This window comes from Schistocerca serialis, chromosome 11 (genome assembly GCF_023864345.2).
Source record: "Schistocerca serialis cubense isolate TAMUIC-IGC-003099 chromosome 11, iqSchSeri2.2, whole genome shotgun sequence".
Lineage (NCBI taxonomy): Eukaryota > Metazoa > Arthropoda > Insecta > Orthoptera > Acrididae > Schistocerca > Schistocerca serialis.
In genome coordinates, this window is record NC_064648.1 from 100,472,750 (window position 1) to 100,490,005 (window position 17,256).

At 45.2% G+C, this 17,256-nt stretch overlaps 1 protein-coding gene across 3 annotated transcripts in view; it reads left to right on the forward strand.

The window, feature by feature from the left end:
* Positions 1 to 11,404, forward strand: part of LOC126427336 (zinc finger protein ZFP2-like) — a 75,847-nt gene extending 64,443 nt beyond the window's left edge. For 2 of the 3 annotated variants that reach the window (XM_050089662.1, XM_050089661.1), the window contains one exon: positions 9,051 to 11,404. In XM_050089662.1, coding sequence (XP_049945619.1) covers positions 9,051 to 10,272 — 1,222 coding nt within the window. In that variant the 3' untranslated portion in view covers positions 10,273 to 11,404. The remainder of the gene's footprint in view (positions 1 to 9,050) is intronic. The other variant, XM_050089660.1, reaches the window with a different exon arrangement.
* The last annotated feature ends 5,852 nt before the right edge of the window (positions 11,405 to 17,256 follow it).

Consider the following 17,256-nt stretch of genomic DNA (forward strand, 5'->3'; position numbering starts at 1 on the left):
CCGTGTGCCTAGCGAGAAATGATCATAATAATAAAATAAAACATAACTTGCATGGGAAGGTGTTAAGTGTTGGTTTTACCCGCACGCAGTTGGAAAGTGGAATAGTAGAGAAGCAGACTGGAAGTTTTTCGATGAGCCTGTGCCAGGCTCATAATTAAGAAATGCAGAGGAATTGTGAAGATGTTGGTGACTATTATTCATCATTGTTATCATTGTATATTTTCAAAACTCATGCAATTAGGACTTTCATGTGGTGTGGCTGATTATTGCCTCAGAGCCAGAGGTGGCATGCAATTGCTGTTTACATAATTTCTGACAACATTCTCAATAAATTTTCTAGAATGCAACAGCAGGTTTCCCCAATACCTTATACTCAGCACACCCATTACATCATACTGTTGACAATACCTAAATTCTGCACAGATCTATAAAAAAAAACTTACAACCTCTTACTGATGTAATAACAACAAACCATAATGATAGGTATAGGTAGACCAATGTTTGAACATTCCTTGCATGGGCAGCCATTTTAACAATTCTGTATATATGCAACACTTCATAGATGTTAGTTGTAGCATTGTGAAGTCGTGGGTGCAGAGGCGTAAGTTGCATGGGGCAAGTGTTGTTTCATACAAATTGCTGGAGCACAGAAGCCGGGATGGGGTGGTCATGACTGATTACAGATGCTCATGAGTGAAATATAACGTGCATCAAAATGTGGCTCAATGCAGAGGGGAAGGCTGCACAGAATGGGAGGTGCTACATGCATAATTAGTAGTATTGCAACGAGGGGGCAGGTGGATCTACCTACTCTTCAATGCATATTACCCATTTACCCAAAATCCCCCTCTTAAAGATGTCCCCCCCCTTAGCCTATTACCCCCTTAGCCTATTACCCCCTTAGCCTATTACCCCCTTAGCCTATTACCCCCTTAGCCTATTACCCCCTTAGCCTATTACCCCCTTAGCCTATTACCCCCTTAGCCTATTACCCCCTTAGCCTATTACCCCCTTAGCCTATTACCCCCTTAGCCTATCACCTCCTTAGCCTATTACCCCCTTAGCCTATCACCCCCTTAGCCTATCACCCCCTTAGCCTATTACCCCCTTAGCCTATTACCCCCTTAGCCTATTACCCCCTTAGCCTATTACCCCCTTAGCCTATTACCCCCTTAGCCTATTACCCCCTTAGCCTATTACCCCCTTAGCCTATTACCCCCTTAGCCTATTACCCCCTTAGCCTATTACCCCCTTAGCCTATTACCCCCCTTAGCCTATTACCCCCTTAGCCTATTACCCCTTAGCCTATTACCCCCTTAGCCTATTACCCCCTTAGCCTATTACCCCCTTAGCCTATTACCCCCTTAGCCTATTACCCCCTTAGCCTATTACCCCCTTAGCCTATTACCCCCTTAGCCTATTACCCCCTTAGCCTATTACCCCCTTAGCCTATTACCCCCTTAGCCTATTACCCCCTTAGCCTATTACCCCCTTAGCCTATTACCCCCTTAGCCTATTACCCCCTTAGCCTATTACCCCCTTAGCCTGTTACCCCCTTAGCCTGTTACCCCCTTAGCCTGTTACCCCCTTAGCCTGTTACCCCCTTAGCCTGTTACCCCCTTAGCCTGTTACCCCCTTAGCCTGTTACCCCCTAAGCCTGTTACCCCCTAAGCCTGTTACCCCCTAAGCCTGTTACCCCTCCCTCAAAGCCTGTTACCCCTCCCTCAAAGCCTGTTACCCCTCCCTCAAAGCCTGTTACCCCTCCCTCAAAGCCTGTTACCCCTCCCTCAAAGCCTGTTACCCCTCCCTCAAAGCCTGTTACCCCTCCCTCAAAGCCTGTTACCCCTCCCTCAAAGCCTGTTACCCCTCCCTCAAAGCCTGTTACCCCTCCCTCAAAGCCTGTTACCCCTCCCTCAAAGCCTGTTACCCCTCCCTCAAAGCCTGTTACCCCTCCCTCAAAGCCTGTTACCCCTCCCTCAAAGCCTGTTACCCCTCCCTCAAAGCCTGTTACCCCTCCCTCAAAGCCTGTTACCCCTCCCTCAAAGCCTGTTACCCCTCCCTCACAGCCTGGTACCCCTCCCTCACAGCCTGTTACCCCCACCCAGAGCCTGTGCGAGCCCTTAACCCACCCCAGCCCGTAACTAACCCTTCCCCGAGCCCGTAACCACCACCCCACCACCCGTAACAACCAACACCCCCCCCCGAGCCCGATACCACCACCCCCCCGAGCCCACAACCACCCCCCCCCCCACCCGTTACCACCCCCCACCACCCGTTACCACCAACACCCCCCCGAGCCCGGAACGGCCCCCTCCCCCGAGTTCGTAATGCCCCCCCCCCCGAGCCTGTAAACCCCCCTGGGCCCGTAAACCCCCCCGGGCCCGTCACCGCCTCTCCCCGTGCCCGTGACCTCCCCCAACTGATACCCACCCTATTACCCCCCTGAGACTGTCACCCCCCTGAGACTGTCACCCCCCTGAGACTGTCACCCCCCTGAGACTGTCACCCCCCTGAGACTGTCACCCCCCCCTGAGACTGTCACCCCCCCCTGAGACTGTCACCCCCCCCTGAGACTGTCACCCCCCCCTGAGACTGTCACCCCCCCCTGAGACTGTCACCCCCCCCTGAGACTGTCACCCCCCCCTGAGACTGTCACCCCCCCCCTGAGACTGTCACCCCCCCCTGAGACTGTCACCCCCCCCTGAGACTGTCACCCCCCCCTGAGACTGTCACCCCCCCCCTGAGACTGTCACCCCCCCCCTGAGACTGTCACCCCCCCCCCTGAGACTGTCACCCCCCCCCCTGAGACTGTCACCCCCCCCTGAGACTGTCACCCCCCCCTGAGACTGTCACCCCCCCCTGAGACTGTCACCCCCCCCTGAGACTGTCACCCCCCCCTGAGACTGTCACCCCCCCCTGAGACTGTCACCCCCCCCTGAGACTGTCACCCCCCCCCTGAGACTGTCACCCCCCCCCTGAGACTGTCACCCCCCCCCCTGAGACTGTCACCCCCCCCCCTGAGACTGTCACCCCCCCCCCTGAGACTGTCACCCCCCCCTGAGACTGTCACCCCCCCCTGAGACTGTCACCCCCCCCTGAGACTGTCACCCCCCCCTGAGACTGTCACCCCCCCTGAGACTGTCACCCCCCCCTGAGACTGTCACCCCCCCCTGAGACTGTCACCCCCCCCCTGAGACTGTCACCCCCCCCTGAGACTGTCACCCCCCCCTGAGACTGTCACCCCCCCCCCTGAGACTGTCACCCCCCCCCCCTGAGACTGTCACCCCCCCCCCCTGAGACTGTCACCCCCCCCCCTGAGACTGTCACCCCCCCCCCTGAGACTGTCACCCCCCCCCCCCCCCTGAGACTGTCACCCCCCCCCCCTGAGACTGTCACCCCCCCCCCCCCCCTGAGACTGTCACCCCCCCCCCTGAGACTGTCACCCCCCCCCCTGAGACTGTCACCCCCCCCCCCCCTGAGACTGTCACCCCCCCCCCCCCCTGAGACTGTCACCCCCCCCCCTGAGACTGTCACCCCCCCCTGAGACTGTCACCCCCCCCTGAGACTGTCACCCCCCCCCTGAGACTGTCACCCCCCCCTGAGACTGTCACCCCCCCTGAGACTGTCACCCCCCCCTGAGACTGTCACCCCCCCCTGAGACTGTCACCCCCCCCTGAGACTGTCACCCCCCCCTGAGACTGTCACCCCCCCCTGAGACTGTCACCCCCCCCTGAGACTGTCACCCCCCCCTGAGACTGTCACCCCCCCCTGAGACTGTCACCCCCCCCTGAGACTGTCACCCCCCCCTGAGACTGTCACCCCCCCCTGAGACTGTCACCCCCCCCTGAGACTGTCACCCCCCCCTGAGACTGTCACCCCCCCCTGAGACTGTCACCCCCCCCTGAGACTGTCACCCCCCCCTGAGACTGTCACCCCCCCCTGAGACTGTCACCCCCCCCTGAGACTGTCACCCCCCCCTGAGACTGTCACCCCCCCCTGAGACTGTCACCCCCCCCTGAGACTGTCACCCCCCCCTGAGACTGTCACCCCCCCCTGAGACTGTCACCCCCCCCTGAGACTGTCACCCCCCCCTGAGACTGTCACCCCCCCCTGAGACTGTCACCCCCCCCTGAGACTGTCACCCCCCCCTGAGACTGTCACCCCCCCCTGAGACTGTCACCCCCCCCTGAGACTGTCACCCCCCCTGAGACTGTCACCCCCCCCTGAGACTGTCACCCCCCCCTGAGACTGTCACCCCCCCCTGAGACTGTCACCCCCCCCTGAGACTGTCACCCCCCCCTGAGACTGTCACCCCCCCCTGAGACTGTCACCCCCCCCTGAGACTGTCACCCCCCCCTGAGACTGTCACCCCCCCCTGAGACTGTCACCCCCCCCTGAGACTGTCACCCCCCCCTGAGACTGTCACCCCCCCCTGAGACTGTCACCCCCCCCCTGAGACTGTCACCCCCCCCCTGAGACTGTCACCCCCCCCCCTGAGACTGTCACCCCCCCCCCTGAGACTGTCACCCCCCCCCTGAGACTGTCACCCCCCCCTGAGACTGTCACCCCCCCCTGAGACTGTCACCCCCCCCTGAGACTGTCACCCCCCCCTGAGACTGTCACCCCCCCCTGAGACTGTCACCCCCCCCTGAGACTGTCACCCCCCCCTGAGACTGTCACCCCCCCCTGAGACTGTCACCCCCCCCTGAGACTGTCACCCCCCCCTGAGACTGTCACCCCCCCCTGAGACTGTCACCCCCCCCTGAGACTGTCACCCCCCCCTGAGACTGTCACCCCCCCCTGAGACTGTCACCCCCCCCTGAGACTGTCACCCCCCCCTGAGACTGTCACCCCCCCTGAGACTGTCACCCCCCCCTGAGACTGTCACCCCCCCCTGAGACTGTCACCCCCCCCGAGACTGTCACCCCCCCCCCCTGAGACTGTCACCCCCCCCCCCTGAGACTGTCACCCCCCCCCCCCCTGAGACTGTCACCCCCCCCCCCCCCTGAGACTGTCACCCCCCCCCCCCCTGAGACTGTCACCCCCCCCCCCTGAGACTGTCACCCCCCCCCCCTGAGACTGTCACCCCCCCCCCCTGAGACTGTCACCCCCCCCCCCTGAGACTGTCACCCCCCACCCTGAGACTGTCACCACCCCCCCCTGAGACTGTCACCACCCCCCCTGAGACTGTCACCCCCCCCCCCCTTTCTTAGAACTCCCTGCTCTTGACCCGTCACCCCCTCTTGCCCCGTCACCTCCTCCCCTCTCACATCGTCATGAAGAATTATCGGAATTCGTTTTCCTTGACCAAATACACACCCTGGTTAAGAAAGTTTAAGTCTTGCACATGGAATGTAGTGGCTGTTGAGAAGAAGGGCTATGCATCGCCTGAAACTTTGTTTTATCAGGACAATAGCTCTGCATTGCAGGAATTTTGCTGAAAGAAACCTGCGAAGAGGCCCGATGTCAATATATATGCTAAAGAATTTTGGAGGAACAGATGAAGTAGGTGATGCATCAGGAAGGGGAAGGTGTCCCATTTCCATTGCAGTTGTTGAAGTTGCTTTTAGCTATGGCCAACCATGCAGCAGATGCCTCAAATTGCGCAGAAATTGCTAGATTTGTCACAGAAATCCCTCTCTCCCCTGGTTCAGAGTTCAGAAGTTTTTTGGCAAATTTTAGACTGGTTTCTCTATAAGAATTGGAATGTGCTCCAAAAGAAGCCCCAAGATAGCTACAGTGCACTGACTTTGCTCTTCGTTTTTTGCCATGAATAGAAATGGTTGACATGTGGCTCAGGAATATTAGTTGGAGGGACAAGGCACATTTTACTGCGTACATGGGTTTCTCTTCTACCATAAGTTGTGTAGGAATACCACACTCACATTATGCATCCGTGTAGTATGGTTTCACAAGTGCCTTCATTCTCAGTACGTGTTTGTTCGAGATGCACCTCACAGGCCTGTTAAATGCACAGTGACATCTGCACTTCATAGGTACCTTGTTATGCAACACATTATTCCAGCATTTCAAGAACACAGCAGTGTCTGCACCATCATTTTCATTCAAGAGTGGGGTGACACCACATGCCAGTTACCAAGTGATAGACACATTTTGCAAAACCTTCAGGATTGGTCACATTTTTTAAGATGTGCGGCTTTCGCACAGTTTGACGTTCAGTAAATTTAGAATAAAGGCACTGACATCTCGCAGACATACTATACAAGTTCTGTGATTATCATTCAGCAGGTGTCTTTTATCAGCAGTTCATGTTTGTTCTGATTATTGCTATGTAATAATTGTGACTTCTGTTAGTGTCTTGTAATCAAATTGCACAATATTGGAGTGTGTGTGTGATGTCCATCTCACCATTCAAAACTACCAGAAAAGACTTATTATTCTCCATGAGTTGTGAGAGTAAGTGAACCATACTTAAACATACATTTTGCACAAATGATAGATAAAATTCTAGATGACAGTCATATTCATCAAGATTACCTGATAGAAACTGGTGGTACAAATTCAGAACGCAAACTGGATGATGATGACGACGACGACGACGACGACGACGACAGAGATCATAGTCATATCACCATGATTACAGCTTTTATGGTCAGGGAAACTCTTCAAAATGGAGAAATGTACAACCACCAAACAATGTTGGTATAAGACAGTATAACGTTGCTCTTGTGGATTCCTGGCCTGTGAATTAGTGGTAAAGCATTGGATAGGACTCCAGACGTTCATCAAGTAAACGGGTGTACTTTCCACTAAAGATATTTTAGATGAGATTTAACAATGATAAATCAAAATTTTGATAATATAAAAACATTTAAAAGAGTAGATCTTTTGTGCATGATATTGATGTTTCTGATATAAAAGCTTTTATAGGTGTTGTATTCACAGCAGTCTGCAAATGTAGCATTAAATACATTGACAATCCTTTCGTAGTAGGTGGAATTAGATGTAATATTTTTCACAGTACTGTAAGAAACGGTTTCTGTTCAAAACTGCAGCGCCTTAATGTGGGACTTGAGAGAAGGAAAGAAAGGAAAAAAGATAGGTTCGAATGAAATAAAGGCAACTGCCAAAGTGTCGAACTTTTTCACAGATCTACTGCAAACCGTCAACAATGTTACTGTCCAGGCTGTACTACATGTGTTGATAAAATGGTTGTGCATTTCTGTGACCACTGTATGATAAGTTTATGGGTGTACTTGCCAAGAAAACTGCTGAAGTGGAGGGTAAATATTAGGTGTATGACAGACACCAGGACCCAGTACTTACATGTCTATTTGCTGACTTGTAAAAAAATTGGTAATTAACATCCAAATTTATTTATCCTTCAAGTTTTCTGGACTTTCTGTTTCTTATTCTTGGTTGTTTATGAAAGACTGGCACAGCACAAGAATGATAATTAAGTTTTATCTCTGGAACCTTAAGAAGCATAGGGGAGTACTTATTTGGAACGTTATTTGCATTTTTCCCCTTGTTCCTTATCAATATTCAGCTGCTTCGTTTCCATCTGTATGAAAATACATGTTGTAACTAGTTGAATGAAAAAAATTTAAGACGATATTTAGTGATTCATTTGTTAACATATGAAATCTGACAAACACAATGTCAATTCAGTTACAAAATCGAATTATACCAGTTAAGATTTTAAAAACACTCGAAATTTGCTATATACCATGCCAAGGAAAGCTATATCTATATCCAAGACAATGCAACGTAGTCAGAAACTACTTCCAGAATAGAAGGAAAAACACTGGAGCATGCATGCCCTCACAAGTTAGCAATCTTCAGTTCCCAACATGATGCACATAATGTGATGCTGAATGGTGTCACATTTCCATTCTGTGGGAAAAATTGCGTGCAGATTGATGGGACCTGAATACTACAGGGCCATCATTGACAGTCAGTAGAGTATGTTAGCCTGCACTGTGTCTGATGGGTGATGATGTGGCCATTGATATGCATGTCTGATTCAGTAAGGGTTGTTCTCGAATACCACATGACCAGATGTTGGGAAGATGTACATATACGACTATTAATGAAGCAATAGAAATGAATTAAAATTCCTGCTGCAGCTGGGACTCAAACCCGGGTTTTCTTGCTTGCTAGGTAGAAATGCTAACTGTTACACCACCACAGCAGTATGGTTAACATTTCTGCCTGAACTACCAAAGTTGAGTGCCCTCCCCAACACAAACTTCAAATCATATCTTTTCCTCACTTTCCCTTACATTATCACTATTGCCAGGTAGATAAAGGAGGGACTTGAATGTCTCGGGGAAAATGTAATTATAAGATGCACATATGTTTCAAAATGACTATCTGTAAGTATACTGGCTAATTTATAACAGTTTCCATCCTTCCAGACAGTATTTCCATTTGCTCAAGGCTTCACATAAGCTGCAGTGCCAAAACCACAGTCATAGACTGAAAGTATCTGTAAATGTGTGTCATTCAAATTCATTCATCTCTATGCAATTTCTGTTTTAAATTTTTTAATGATGACATTGTTTATTGTTATGAACAATCATTACCCACCTGATTGACAACTATACTAGATATCCAGTAAAGATATTGGTGCTTGCACTACTTCTTGACTCATTAGGAATCAAATGGCAAAAATTCTGTCTTATTTGGAGAAATAAATTACCTGTTGGTGGTTGTACCAATTTCTTTCCAAAGGTGTTTCCAAAACAAAGGTACTTGCAGAGCTGTTATGATGGAAGAGGAACACTAAAAGAATTGTAACAATTGAAACTTAATTATTTTAAGTATGCAAAAATTCCAAATAAAATTATCAGTGATTATTATTGAATTTTCTCTGGTTATTTTCTTTTTACCCACCTTTACTTCATCAGTTCTTTCTTTCTGGTAGAACATTATAATTTTAAATCGCTAACATTTACTCAGTTTGTAATTTTGTATGCTCGTATGTCTATGACTTGTGGCCTATAGTCCTGGAGGTCTGGACACTGAAATATAGTTTCTATGCCTTGTATATATCAATATTTAAGATTCTCCTCTTCATTCCTCAGATTGATTCAAATTACTGGTGGGAGCTGTGGCATTTCGTTTGAAGAAACTGTTCACCATGGACTGGTCAAGAATGAACTGGAGAGAGACAGAGAGAAGTCAACACACGAGTGTGGTACTCATACACAGGAATTAACCATGGATGAGGATTGCTCGCTTAGCACCAGATTTGAATGTAGTATGAGGGAACAGGAATTCAATGTGTTTATTTGTGATGTCTGCCTACTGTGCTTTACTTCAAAATATAGACTCAGAAAGCATGTGGTCATGCACATTGATGGCATGCAACCTCCTACGTATGTTTGTAAATCCTGTGGTGAGGTATTTCACAGTAATGTTAGCTTGAAAAAACATTTGAGAATGGGTGAGAATTGTCGAGTCCTAACAGCTGGCAATCATGAGAAATATGGCTGTAGTGAAGAACACGAGAACAGTAGCCTCTCAGACAGTGAGCCAGTAGGTTCTCTCACAGAACACACTGAGCAATCTTCAGATAAGGAATCTTCAAAAGCTTCAAAAAAGTCCTTTAAAGACACACGTAAACCACGTAGGACACAGAAGCTGAGTGGTCATGGAACTTTATCTACAGCTGGTGCCCATGGTGTTAGACTTACCACAAAGAGACCCCACAAATGTAATATTTGTGGCAAGTTGTTTGCTGTGCGAAGTAATCTCAAGAGACATTCATTAATTCACACTGGACTGAAACCTTACAATTGTGATATTTGTGGCAAATCGTTTACTGAGTTGGGTACTCTCAAGAGACATGAATTAATTCACACTGGACTGAAACCTTACAAATGTGATATTTGTGGCAAATCTTTTGCTAGATCATGTTCTCTTAAGCAACATTCATTCAAACACACTGGTGATAGACCTCACGAATGTGACATTTGTGGCAAATGTTTTGCGCTGACTGGTGATCTCAAGAGACACGCGTTCTTACACACTGGGCTGAGACCTCACGAATGTGGTATTTGTGGCAAATCTTTTGCTATGTCATGTGACCTCAAGAAACATGCATTCTTACACACTGGGGAGAGACCGTATGAATGTGATGTTTGTGGCAAATCATTTGCTAGGTCAGTTGATCTAAAAGCACATTCATTATTACACACTGGAAAGAAATCGCATACATGTGATATTTGTGGCAAATCTTTTTCAAGGCCAGGTTATCTCCAGAGACATGTATTAACTCACACTGGAAAGAAATCTCATGGGTGAGATATTTGAGGCAAATCTTTTGCTGTGTTGTGTACTCTCTGGAGTCATGCATTACTTCACATCAGAAAGAAGTCACAAAAAGTGTTGCTTCAGGCTAATAGGTTTCTCTTGTTGGTGCCCTTAAGTCTTATAGAATAAAGGAGATGACAGATAGACATTAATTATGTAATGCCTGTGAAATAACAAAATGTTCTAGGACTGTGAAAAAATATGCAATAATGTGTACTATAGAGGGGTCACAGATAGTGTGACAATACAAATATCCGTAACATGAAATGTCATGAATAGTACTAAACTGTACACTAAAGTGAATCAAACGTGATTTTGTCATTTACGCTGCTATTTTTCTATTGGATAAATCTTTAAACTATGTCAGTAATTGTAAGTACCTCTAAGCAGGCAAGCCCCTGACCTCCATGTTTTGTGATGTTTTGAACCCCAGCAACTTTCTGCAGATGTTCACAGTGGTAGCATACAACCACCCAACCAGCTTCACTTTCGAGATGCTAGTTCCCAGCTGTCAGACCAGAACAATCTGTTCTTCCTCACAGTCACTTATGTCAATAAATTTACATGTTTGCAACTCACATCATTGCTAGAATAATTCCTTGTTGATCTTTGTTCTGCTTATAGACTCGTACTCTCCTTACTGCATCATGTGCCTGCAACATGTGGCATTCAGTGTCCTGGTCGCGACAGTGTTAATAAACCTAGTACTTGTCAATGCATAGTCACACAAATGAGTCAGTTGGTAAAGTATGTAGTCTACAAGTTCATCATGGTTGGTTGCCCATTACACCAATGCACAATAGCTATATTTTTGTGAAATTCCTAAGCTCTGATCACGAATCAGATATAAGGTAGATAAGTGTTAATGCACCAAAGCTCTTAATTATTTATTTAGCATTTAGCACCACAGAAAATGTAATAGGTAAACAATTAATGATATAGTTTGATTCCAGGTGTTGGTATACACAAGAACACCACTTGGGAGAGCTCAGAATGTGATGATTGGTTATTGAATTTAATCCAGTTGAATAATATTTATTGTACTTAATAAATACATCAAATGAGCATTCTTATTTATTGTTTCTTATGTTATTTTAAGATTTTTCATTTTTGATATTTTTCTTACTTTCTGTAAATAAACATGATGTTTTTTGGAGTTCTGTAAATAAGCTTTGTCTTTAAGTTCAGAATGATTTTTATTTTTGATATTCTAAGTATTTGTTATTAGTGAAAGTGGTTTAGTATGTCTCATCATACCTGTAACAACTTAAGATAATTATCATTAAGTGATTGACATTGTGCCGGCCGTGCGGTTCTAGGCATTTCAGTCCGGAACCGCGTGACTGCTATGGTCGCAGGTTCGAATCCTGCCTCGGGCATGGATGTGTGTGATGTCCTTAGGTTAGTTAGGTTTAAGTAGTTCTAAGTTCTAGGGGACTGATGACCTCAGATGTTGAGTCCCATAGTGCTCAGAGCCATTTGAACCTTTTTTTTAATTGACACTGTTCAGCTTTGCTAGACTTTAACAATAACACTTTTTAGTTATGTGATTACATTTCATTCCATCTTTCTCATGATAGGAAAACTTCAACTGCTGTATAAATTATTCATAACTGGGTACATCAACATACACTTGTATTCAATTTTATTTTTCAGTAAAAGGAAAGCACAACCAGGTTTAAGGGGAGTTGGATCGTCCCATACCGACAATGTTAAATTTAGTGACTTGGCTTCCCTGTATTTCATGAACCATTGATATGAAACCCTTGAAAGACATTAAACCGTATGTTCTGAGTCTACTGAACTGCAATAATTGCACCTCAGCCACTGCTTTCGGAAAGGCAATTGTTTAATTACGTGGTTGACATTTTGTGCATTATTGGAAATAATTTTAATTGTACATAACATTATGTTCTTCTTTTAGTTGACTCTCATTATGTATGTTAGTACTTCCTAAAAATTCGAGTACTCTACTCAAAGTGGTTTCAGAGATTTAGGGAAAAATGCAACAGAAAATATAAATTTTCAGGAATAGCTTCTTAAATTTCAAAAGACTGTAACTCACTTAATATACGCTTCATTTTTAATTTTTAGTCAAAGGCATCCTGCACCATATTGTATATCATCCTCTTGACCTTTTTCCAAGTTTTTTTTCTTTCTGGACCTCTTTTTCCATTATAACTCCCATTAAGGACAACAGTCCTCTCTGCATTTGTTACTGAAAATACACTATTAATGTGGCGACTATACATTATGAATCCGCAAGAAAAAACAATGAAAATTGTAGTAACATATTAAGAAAAGCACCATAATATGCACTGAATATCCATGTGTGTCAGCTAAGGAAGGGTAATATAGTGTTCATCTGTATGTCAGGTGTAAACAGGAAATGAACATCATAATCTGTGGTTGTGTGGATAACCAGTAAAAGAAATTGATCTGCCGACTGCGGTGGCCGTGTGGTTCTAGGCACTTCAGTCCGGAACCCTGAGACATCTACGGTCGCATGTTCGAATCCTGACTTGGGCATGGATGTGTGTGATGTCCTTAGATTAGTTAGGTTTAAGTAGTTCTAAGTTGTGGTGGACTGATGACCTCAGATGTTAAGTCCCTTAGTGCTCAGAGCCATTTTGAAGAAATTGATGCATGGAAACAATACATACCCATAAATACATGAATGTAACTGCTCCTAATAAATACATAAATTAAATAAATCACAACTGATGAACAACCCATTGTATAAGAAATGTCAATGGCAAGAGTGTTGGGGGACATGGGATCCAGAAGTGCACAAGAATCGAGCGTATTGTTGAATAGAGAATGAAGTATTGTGCTTCAAGACAACTGACTTGTCTTTACTTCCATAATCTAACGATCTGCGGCCACTAACACGCTTAGAGACATACTTCCCAAGAGAGGGATGGAAGGCATGCTGAATCAGATCAAAACCTGATAGCCAAGAGCAAGTCAGATTGGTCCCAGGTATGCTCTATGGCCCCTTGTGACTCTTCGCAGATATCTGATTAGTTGGAGCAGCATTTTCTAGCTTCTAACCAGCAATTTTTCTGTGAAACGTTGCATCTTAACATTCTCTTTGCGTGCATGGTATGTGTGTGAACAAGGTATGCACTGCTGACAATATACAGAAGTAAATAATACAGAACCGGCCTCTGCCTAGCCATAGCTCTACAGCGAAACACAGTTCAGTTATATAAAGAGATACCTTTGAAAAATTAGAATTCTGGTTAAAATAAAGCTTTTCACCTTGTCAGTTGGTCCACCATGCACACTTATTTCCCCCTCCATAGCCGCAGGTTACTGATCTGAAAATTACAGACATACTTGGTGAATGATTGAAAATATTACTTTGGATGAGTAGCACTTGCTAAGGGATGCTTTGATCTAATCGGAGTAACAGAAAAATTGCTGAATGTAGTAAAACAGCGGACAGTGATGTAAAGCTTGTAAGAATGTTATAAAAAATACTACAATAATTTAGAGTTGGAATTGATCAATTTTGGTTATTGTAGAAAAAATGTGACCAACTGAAATGATGCAGTGGTGTGGTGGTGCAGTGACGAAATATGTACCAACAGTGCACTGAGCCAGCAGGGACAGCAAGATGCATCATTTGGGCAGTGGCGATGCTGATGCAATGGTGATGGCTGAGCACAGTGATGGAGTATTGCGGTCAGAAACGACAGCATTGGGGCACCAAAGATGGTTACAAATTTTGAAGATCTAACACTCCATCAGTGGGGTGCGTCAGCAAATCATGGTGGAGTATTTCGATACAAAGGAGATTTAGCGTAATAATATTGCCAACATCTTTTTTCCTATAAACTATGTAGTTTATTGTTGTTGTTGTTGTTGTTGTGGTGGTGGTCTTCAGTCCTGAGACTGGTTTGATGCAGCTCTTCCATGCTACTCTATCCTATGCAAGCTTCTTCATCTCCCAGTACCTACTGCAACCTACATCCTTCTGAATCTGCTTAGTGTATTCATCTCTTGGTCTCCCTCTACGATTTTTAACCTCCACGCTGCCCTCCAATACTAAATTGGTGATCCCTTGATGCCTCAGAACATGTCCTACCAACCGATCCCTTCTTCTAGTCAAGTTGTGCCACAAACTCCTCTTCTCCCCAATTCTATTCAATACCTCCTCATTAGTTATGTGATCTACCCATCTAATCTTCAGCATTCTTCTGTAGCACCACATTTCGAAAGCTTCTATTCTCTTCTTGTCCAAACTATTTATCAGCCATGTTTCACTTCCATACATGGCTACACTCCATACAAATACTTTCAGAAACGACTTCCTGACACTTAAATCTATCCTCAATGTTAACAAATTTCTCTTCTTCAGAAACACTTTCCTTGCCATTGCCAGTCTACATTTTATATCCTCTCTACTTCGACCATCATCAGTTATTTTGGTCCCCAAATAGCAAACTCCTTTACTACTTTGTCTCATTTCCTAATTTAATTCCCTCAGCATCACCCGACTTAATTCGACTACATTCCATTATCCTCCTTTTTCTTTTGTTGATGTTCATGTTATATCCTCCTTTCAAGACACTGTCCATGCCATTCAACTGCTCTTCCAAGTCCTTTGCTGTCTCCAACAGAATTACAATGTCATCGGCGAAACTTAGTTTTTATTTCTTCTCCATGAATTTTAATACCTACTCCGAATTTTTCTTTTGTTTCCTTCACTGCTTGCTCAATATACAGATTGAATAACATCGTGGAGAGACTACAACCCTGTCTCACTCCCTTCCGAACCACTGCTTCCCTTTCATGCCCCTCGACTCTTATAACTGCCATCTGGTTTCTGTACAAATTGTAAATAGCCTTTCGCTCCCTGTATTTTACCCTTGCCAGCTTCATAATTTCAAAGAGTGTATTCCAGTCAACATTGTCAAAAGCTTTTTCTAAGTCTACAAATGCTAGATATGTAGGTTTGCCCTTCCTTAATCTAGCTTCTAAGATAAGTCGTAGGGTCAGTATTGCCTCACGTGTTCCAACATTTCTACAGAATCCAAACTGATCTTCCCTGAGGTCGGCTTCTACCAGTTTTTCCATTCGTCTGTAAAGAATTCGCTGTAGTATTTTGCAGCTGTGACTTATTAAACTGATAGTTCGGTAATTTTCACATCTGTCAACACCTGCTTTCTGTGGGATTTGAATTATTATATTCTTCTTGAAGTCTGTGGGTATTTCGCCTGTTTCATACCTCTTGCTCATCAGATGGTAGAGTTTTGTCAGGACTGGCTCTCCCAAGGCTGTCATTAGTTCCAATGCAATGTTGTCTACTCCGGGGGCTTTGTTTCGACTCAGGTCTTTCAGTGCTCGTGTCAAACTCCTCACGCAGTATCATATCTCCCATTTCATCTTCATCTACATTCTCTTCCATTTCTATAATATTGTCCTCAAGAACATCGCCCTGTATAGACCCTCTATATACTCCTTCCACCTTTCTGCTTTCCCTTCTTTGCTTAGAACTGGGTTTCCATTTGAGCTCTTGATGTTCACGCAAGGGGTTCTCTTATCTCTGAAGTCCTTTTTAATTTTCCTGTAGGCAGTGTCTATCTTACCCCTAGTGAGATAAGCCTCTACATCCTTACATTTGTCCTGTAGCCATCCCTGCTTAGCCATTTTGCACTTCTTGTCGAACTCATTTTTGAGATGTTTGTATTCCTTCTTGCCTGCTTCATTTAATGCATTTTTATATTTTCTCCTTTCATCAATTAAATTCAATATTTCTTCTGTTACCCAAGGATTTCTACTAGCCCTCATCTTTTTACCTACGTGATACTCTGCTGCCTTCACTACTTCATCCCTCAAAGCTACCCATTCTTCTTCTACTGTATTTCTTTCCCCCATTCCTGTCAATTGTTCCCTTATGCTCTCCCTGAAACTCTGTACAACCTCTGGTTCTTTCAATTTATCCAGGTCCCATCTCCTTAAATTCCCACCTTTTTGCAGTTTCTTCTGTTTTAATCTACAGGTCATAACCAATAGATTGTGGTCAGAGTCCACATCTGCCTCTGGAAATGTCTTACAATTTAAAACCTGGTTCCTAAATCTCTTTCTTACCATTATATAATCTATCTGAAACCTGTCAGTATCTCTAGGCTTCTTCCATGTATACAGCCTTCTTTTATGATTCTTGAACCAAGTGTTAGCTATGATTAAGTTGTGCTCTGTGCAAAATTCTGCCAGGCAGCTTCCTCTTTCATTTCTTAGCCCCAATCCATATACACCTAGTATATTTCCTTCTCTCCCTTTTCCTACTACCGAATTCCAGTCACCCATGACTATTAAATTTTCGTCACCCTTCACTATCTGAATAATTTCTTTTACTTCATCATACATTTCTTCAATTTCTTCGTCATCTGCAGAGCTAGTTGGCATATAAACTTGTACTACTGTAGTAGGCATGGGCTTCGTATCTATCTTGGCCACAATAATGCGTTCACTATGCTGTTTGTAGTAGCTTACCCGCATTCCTATTTTCTTATACATTATTAAACCTACTCCTGCATTACCCCTCTTTGATTTTGTGTTCATAACCCTGTAGTCACCTGACCAGAAGTCTTGTTCCTCCTGCCACTGAACTTCACTAATTCTCACTATATCTAACTTTAACCTATCCATTTCCCTTTTTAAATTTTCGATCCTACCTGCCTGATTAAGGGATCTGACATTCCACGCTCCAATCCGTAGAACACCAGTTTTCTTTCTCCTGATAACGACATCCTGTTGAGTAGTCCCCACCCGGAGATCCGAATGGGGCACTATTTTACCTCTGGAATATTTTACCCAAGAGGACGCCATCATCATTTAACCATACAGTAAAGCTGCATGCCCTCGGGGAAAATTATGGCCGTAGTTTCCCCTTGCTTTCAGCCATTTGCAGTACCAGCACAGCAAGGCCGTTTTGGTTAATGTTGCAAGGCCAGATCAATCAAT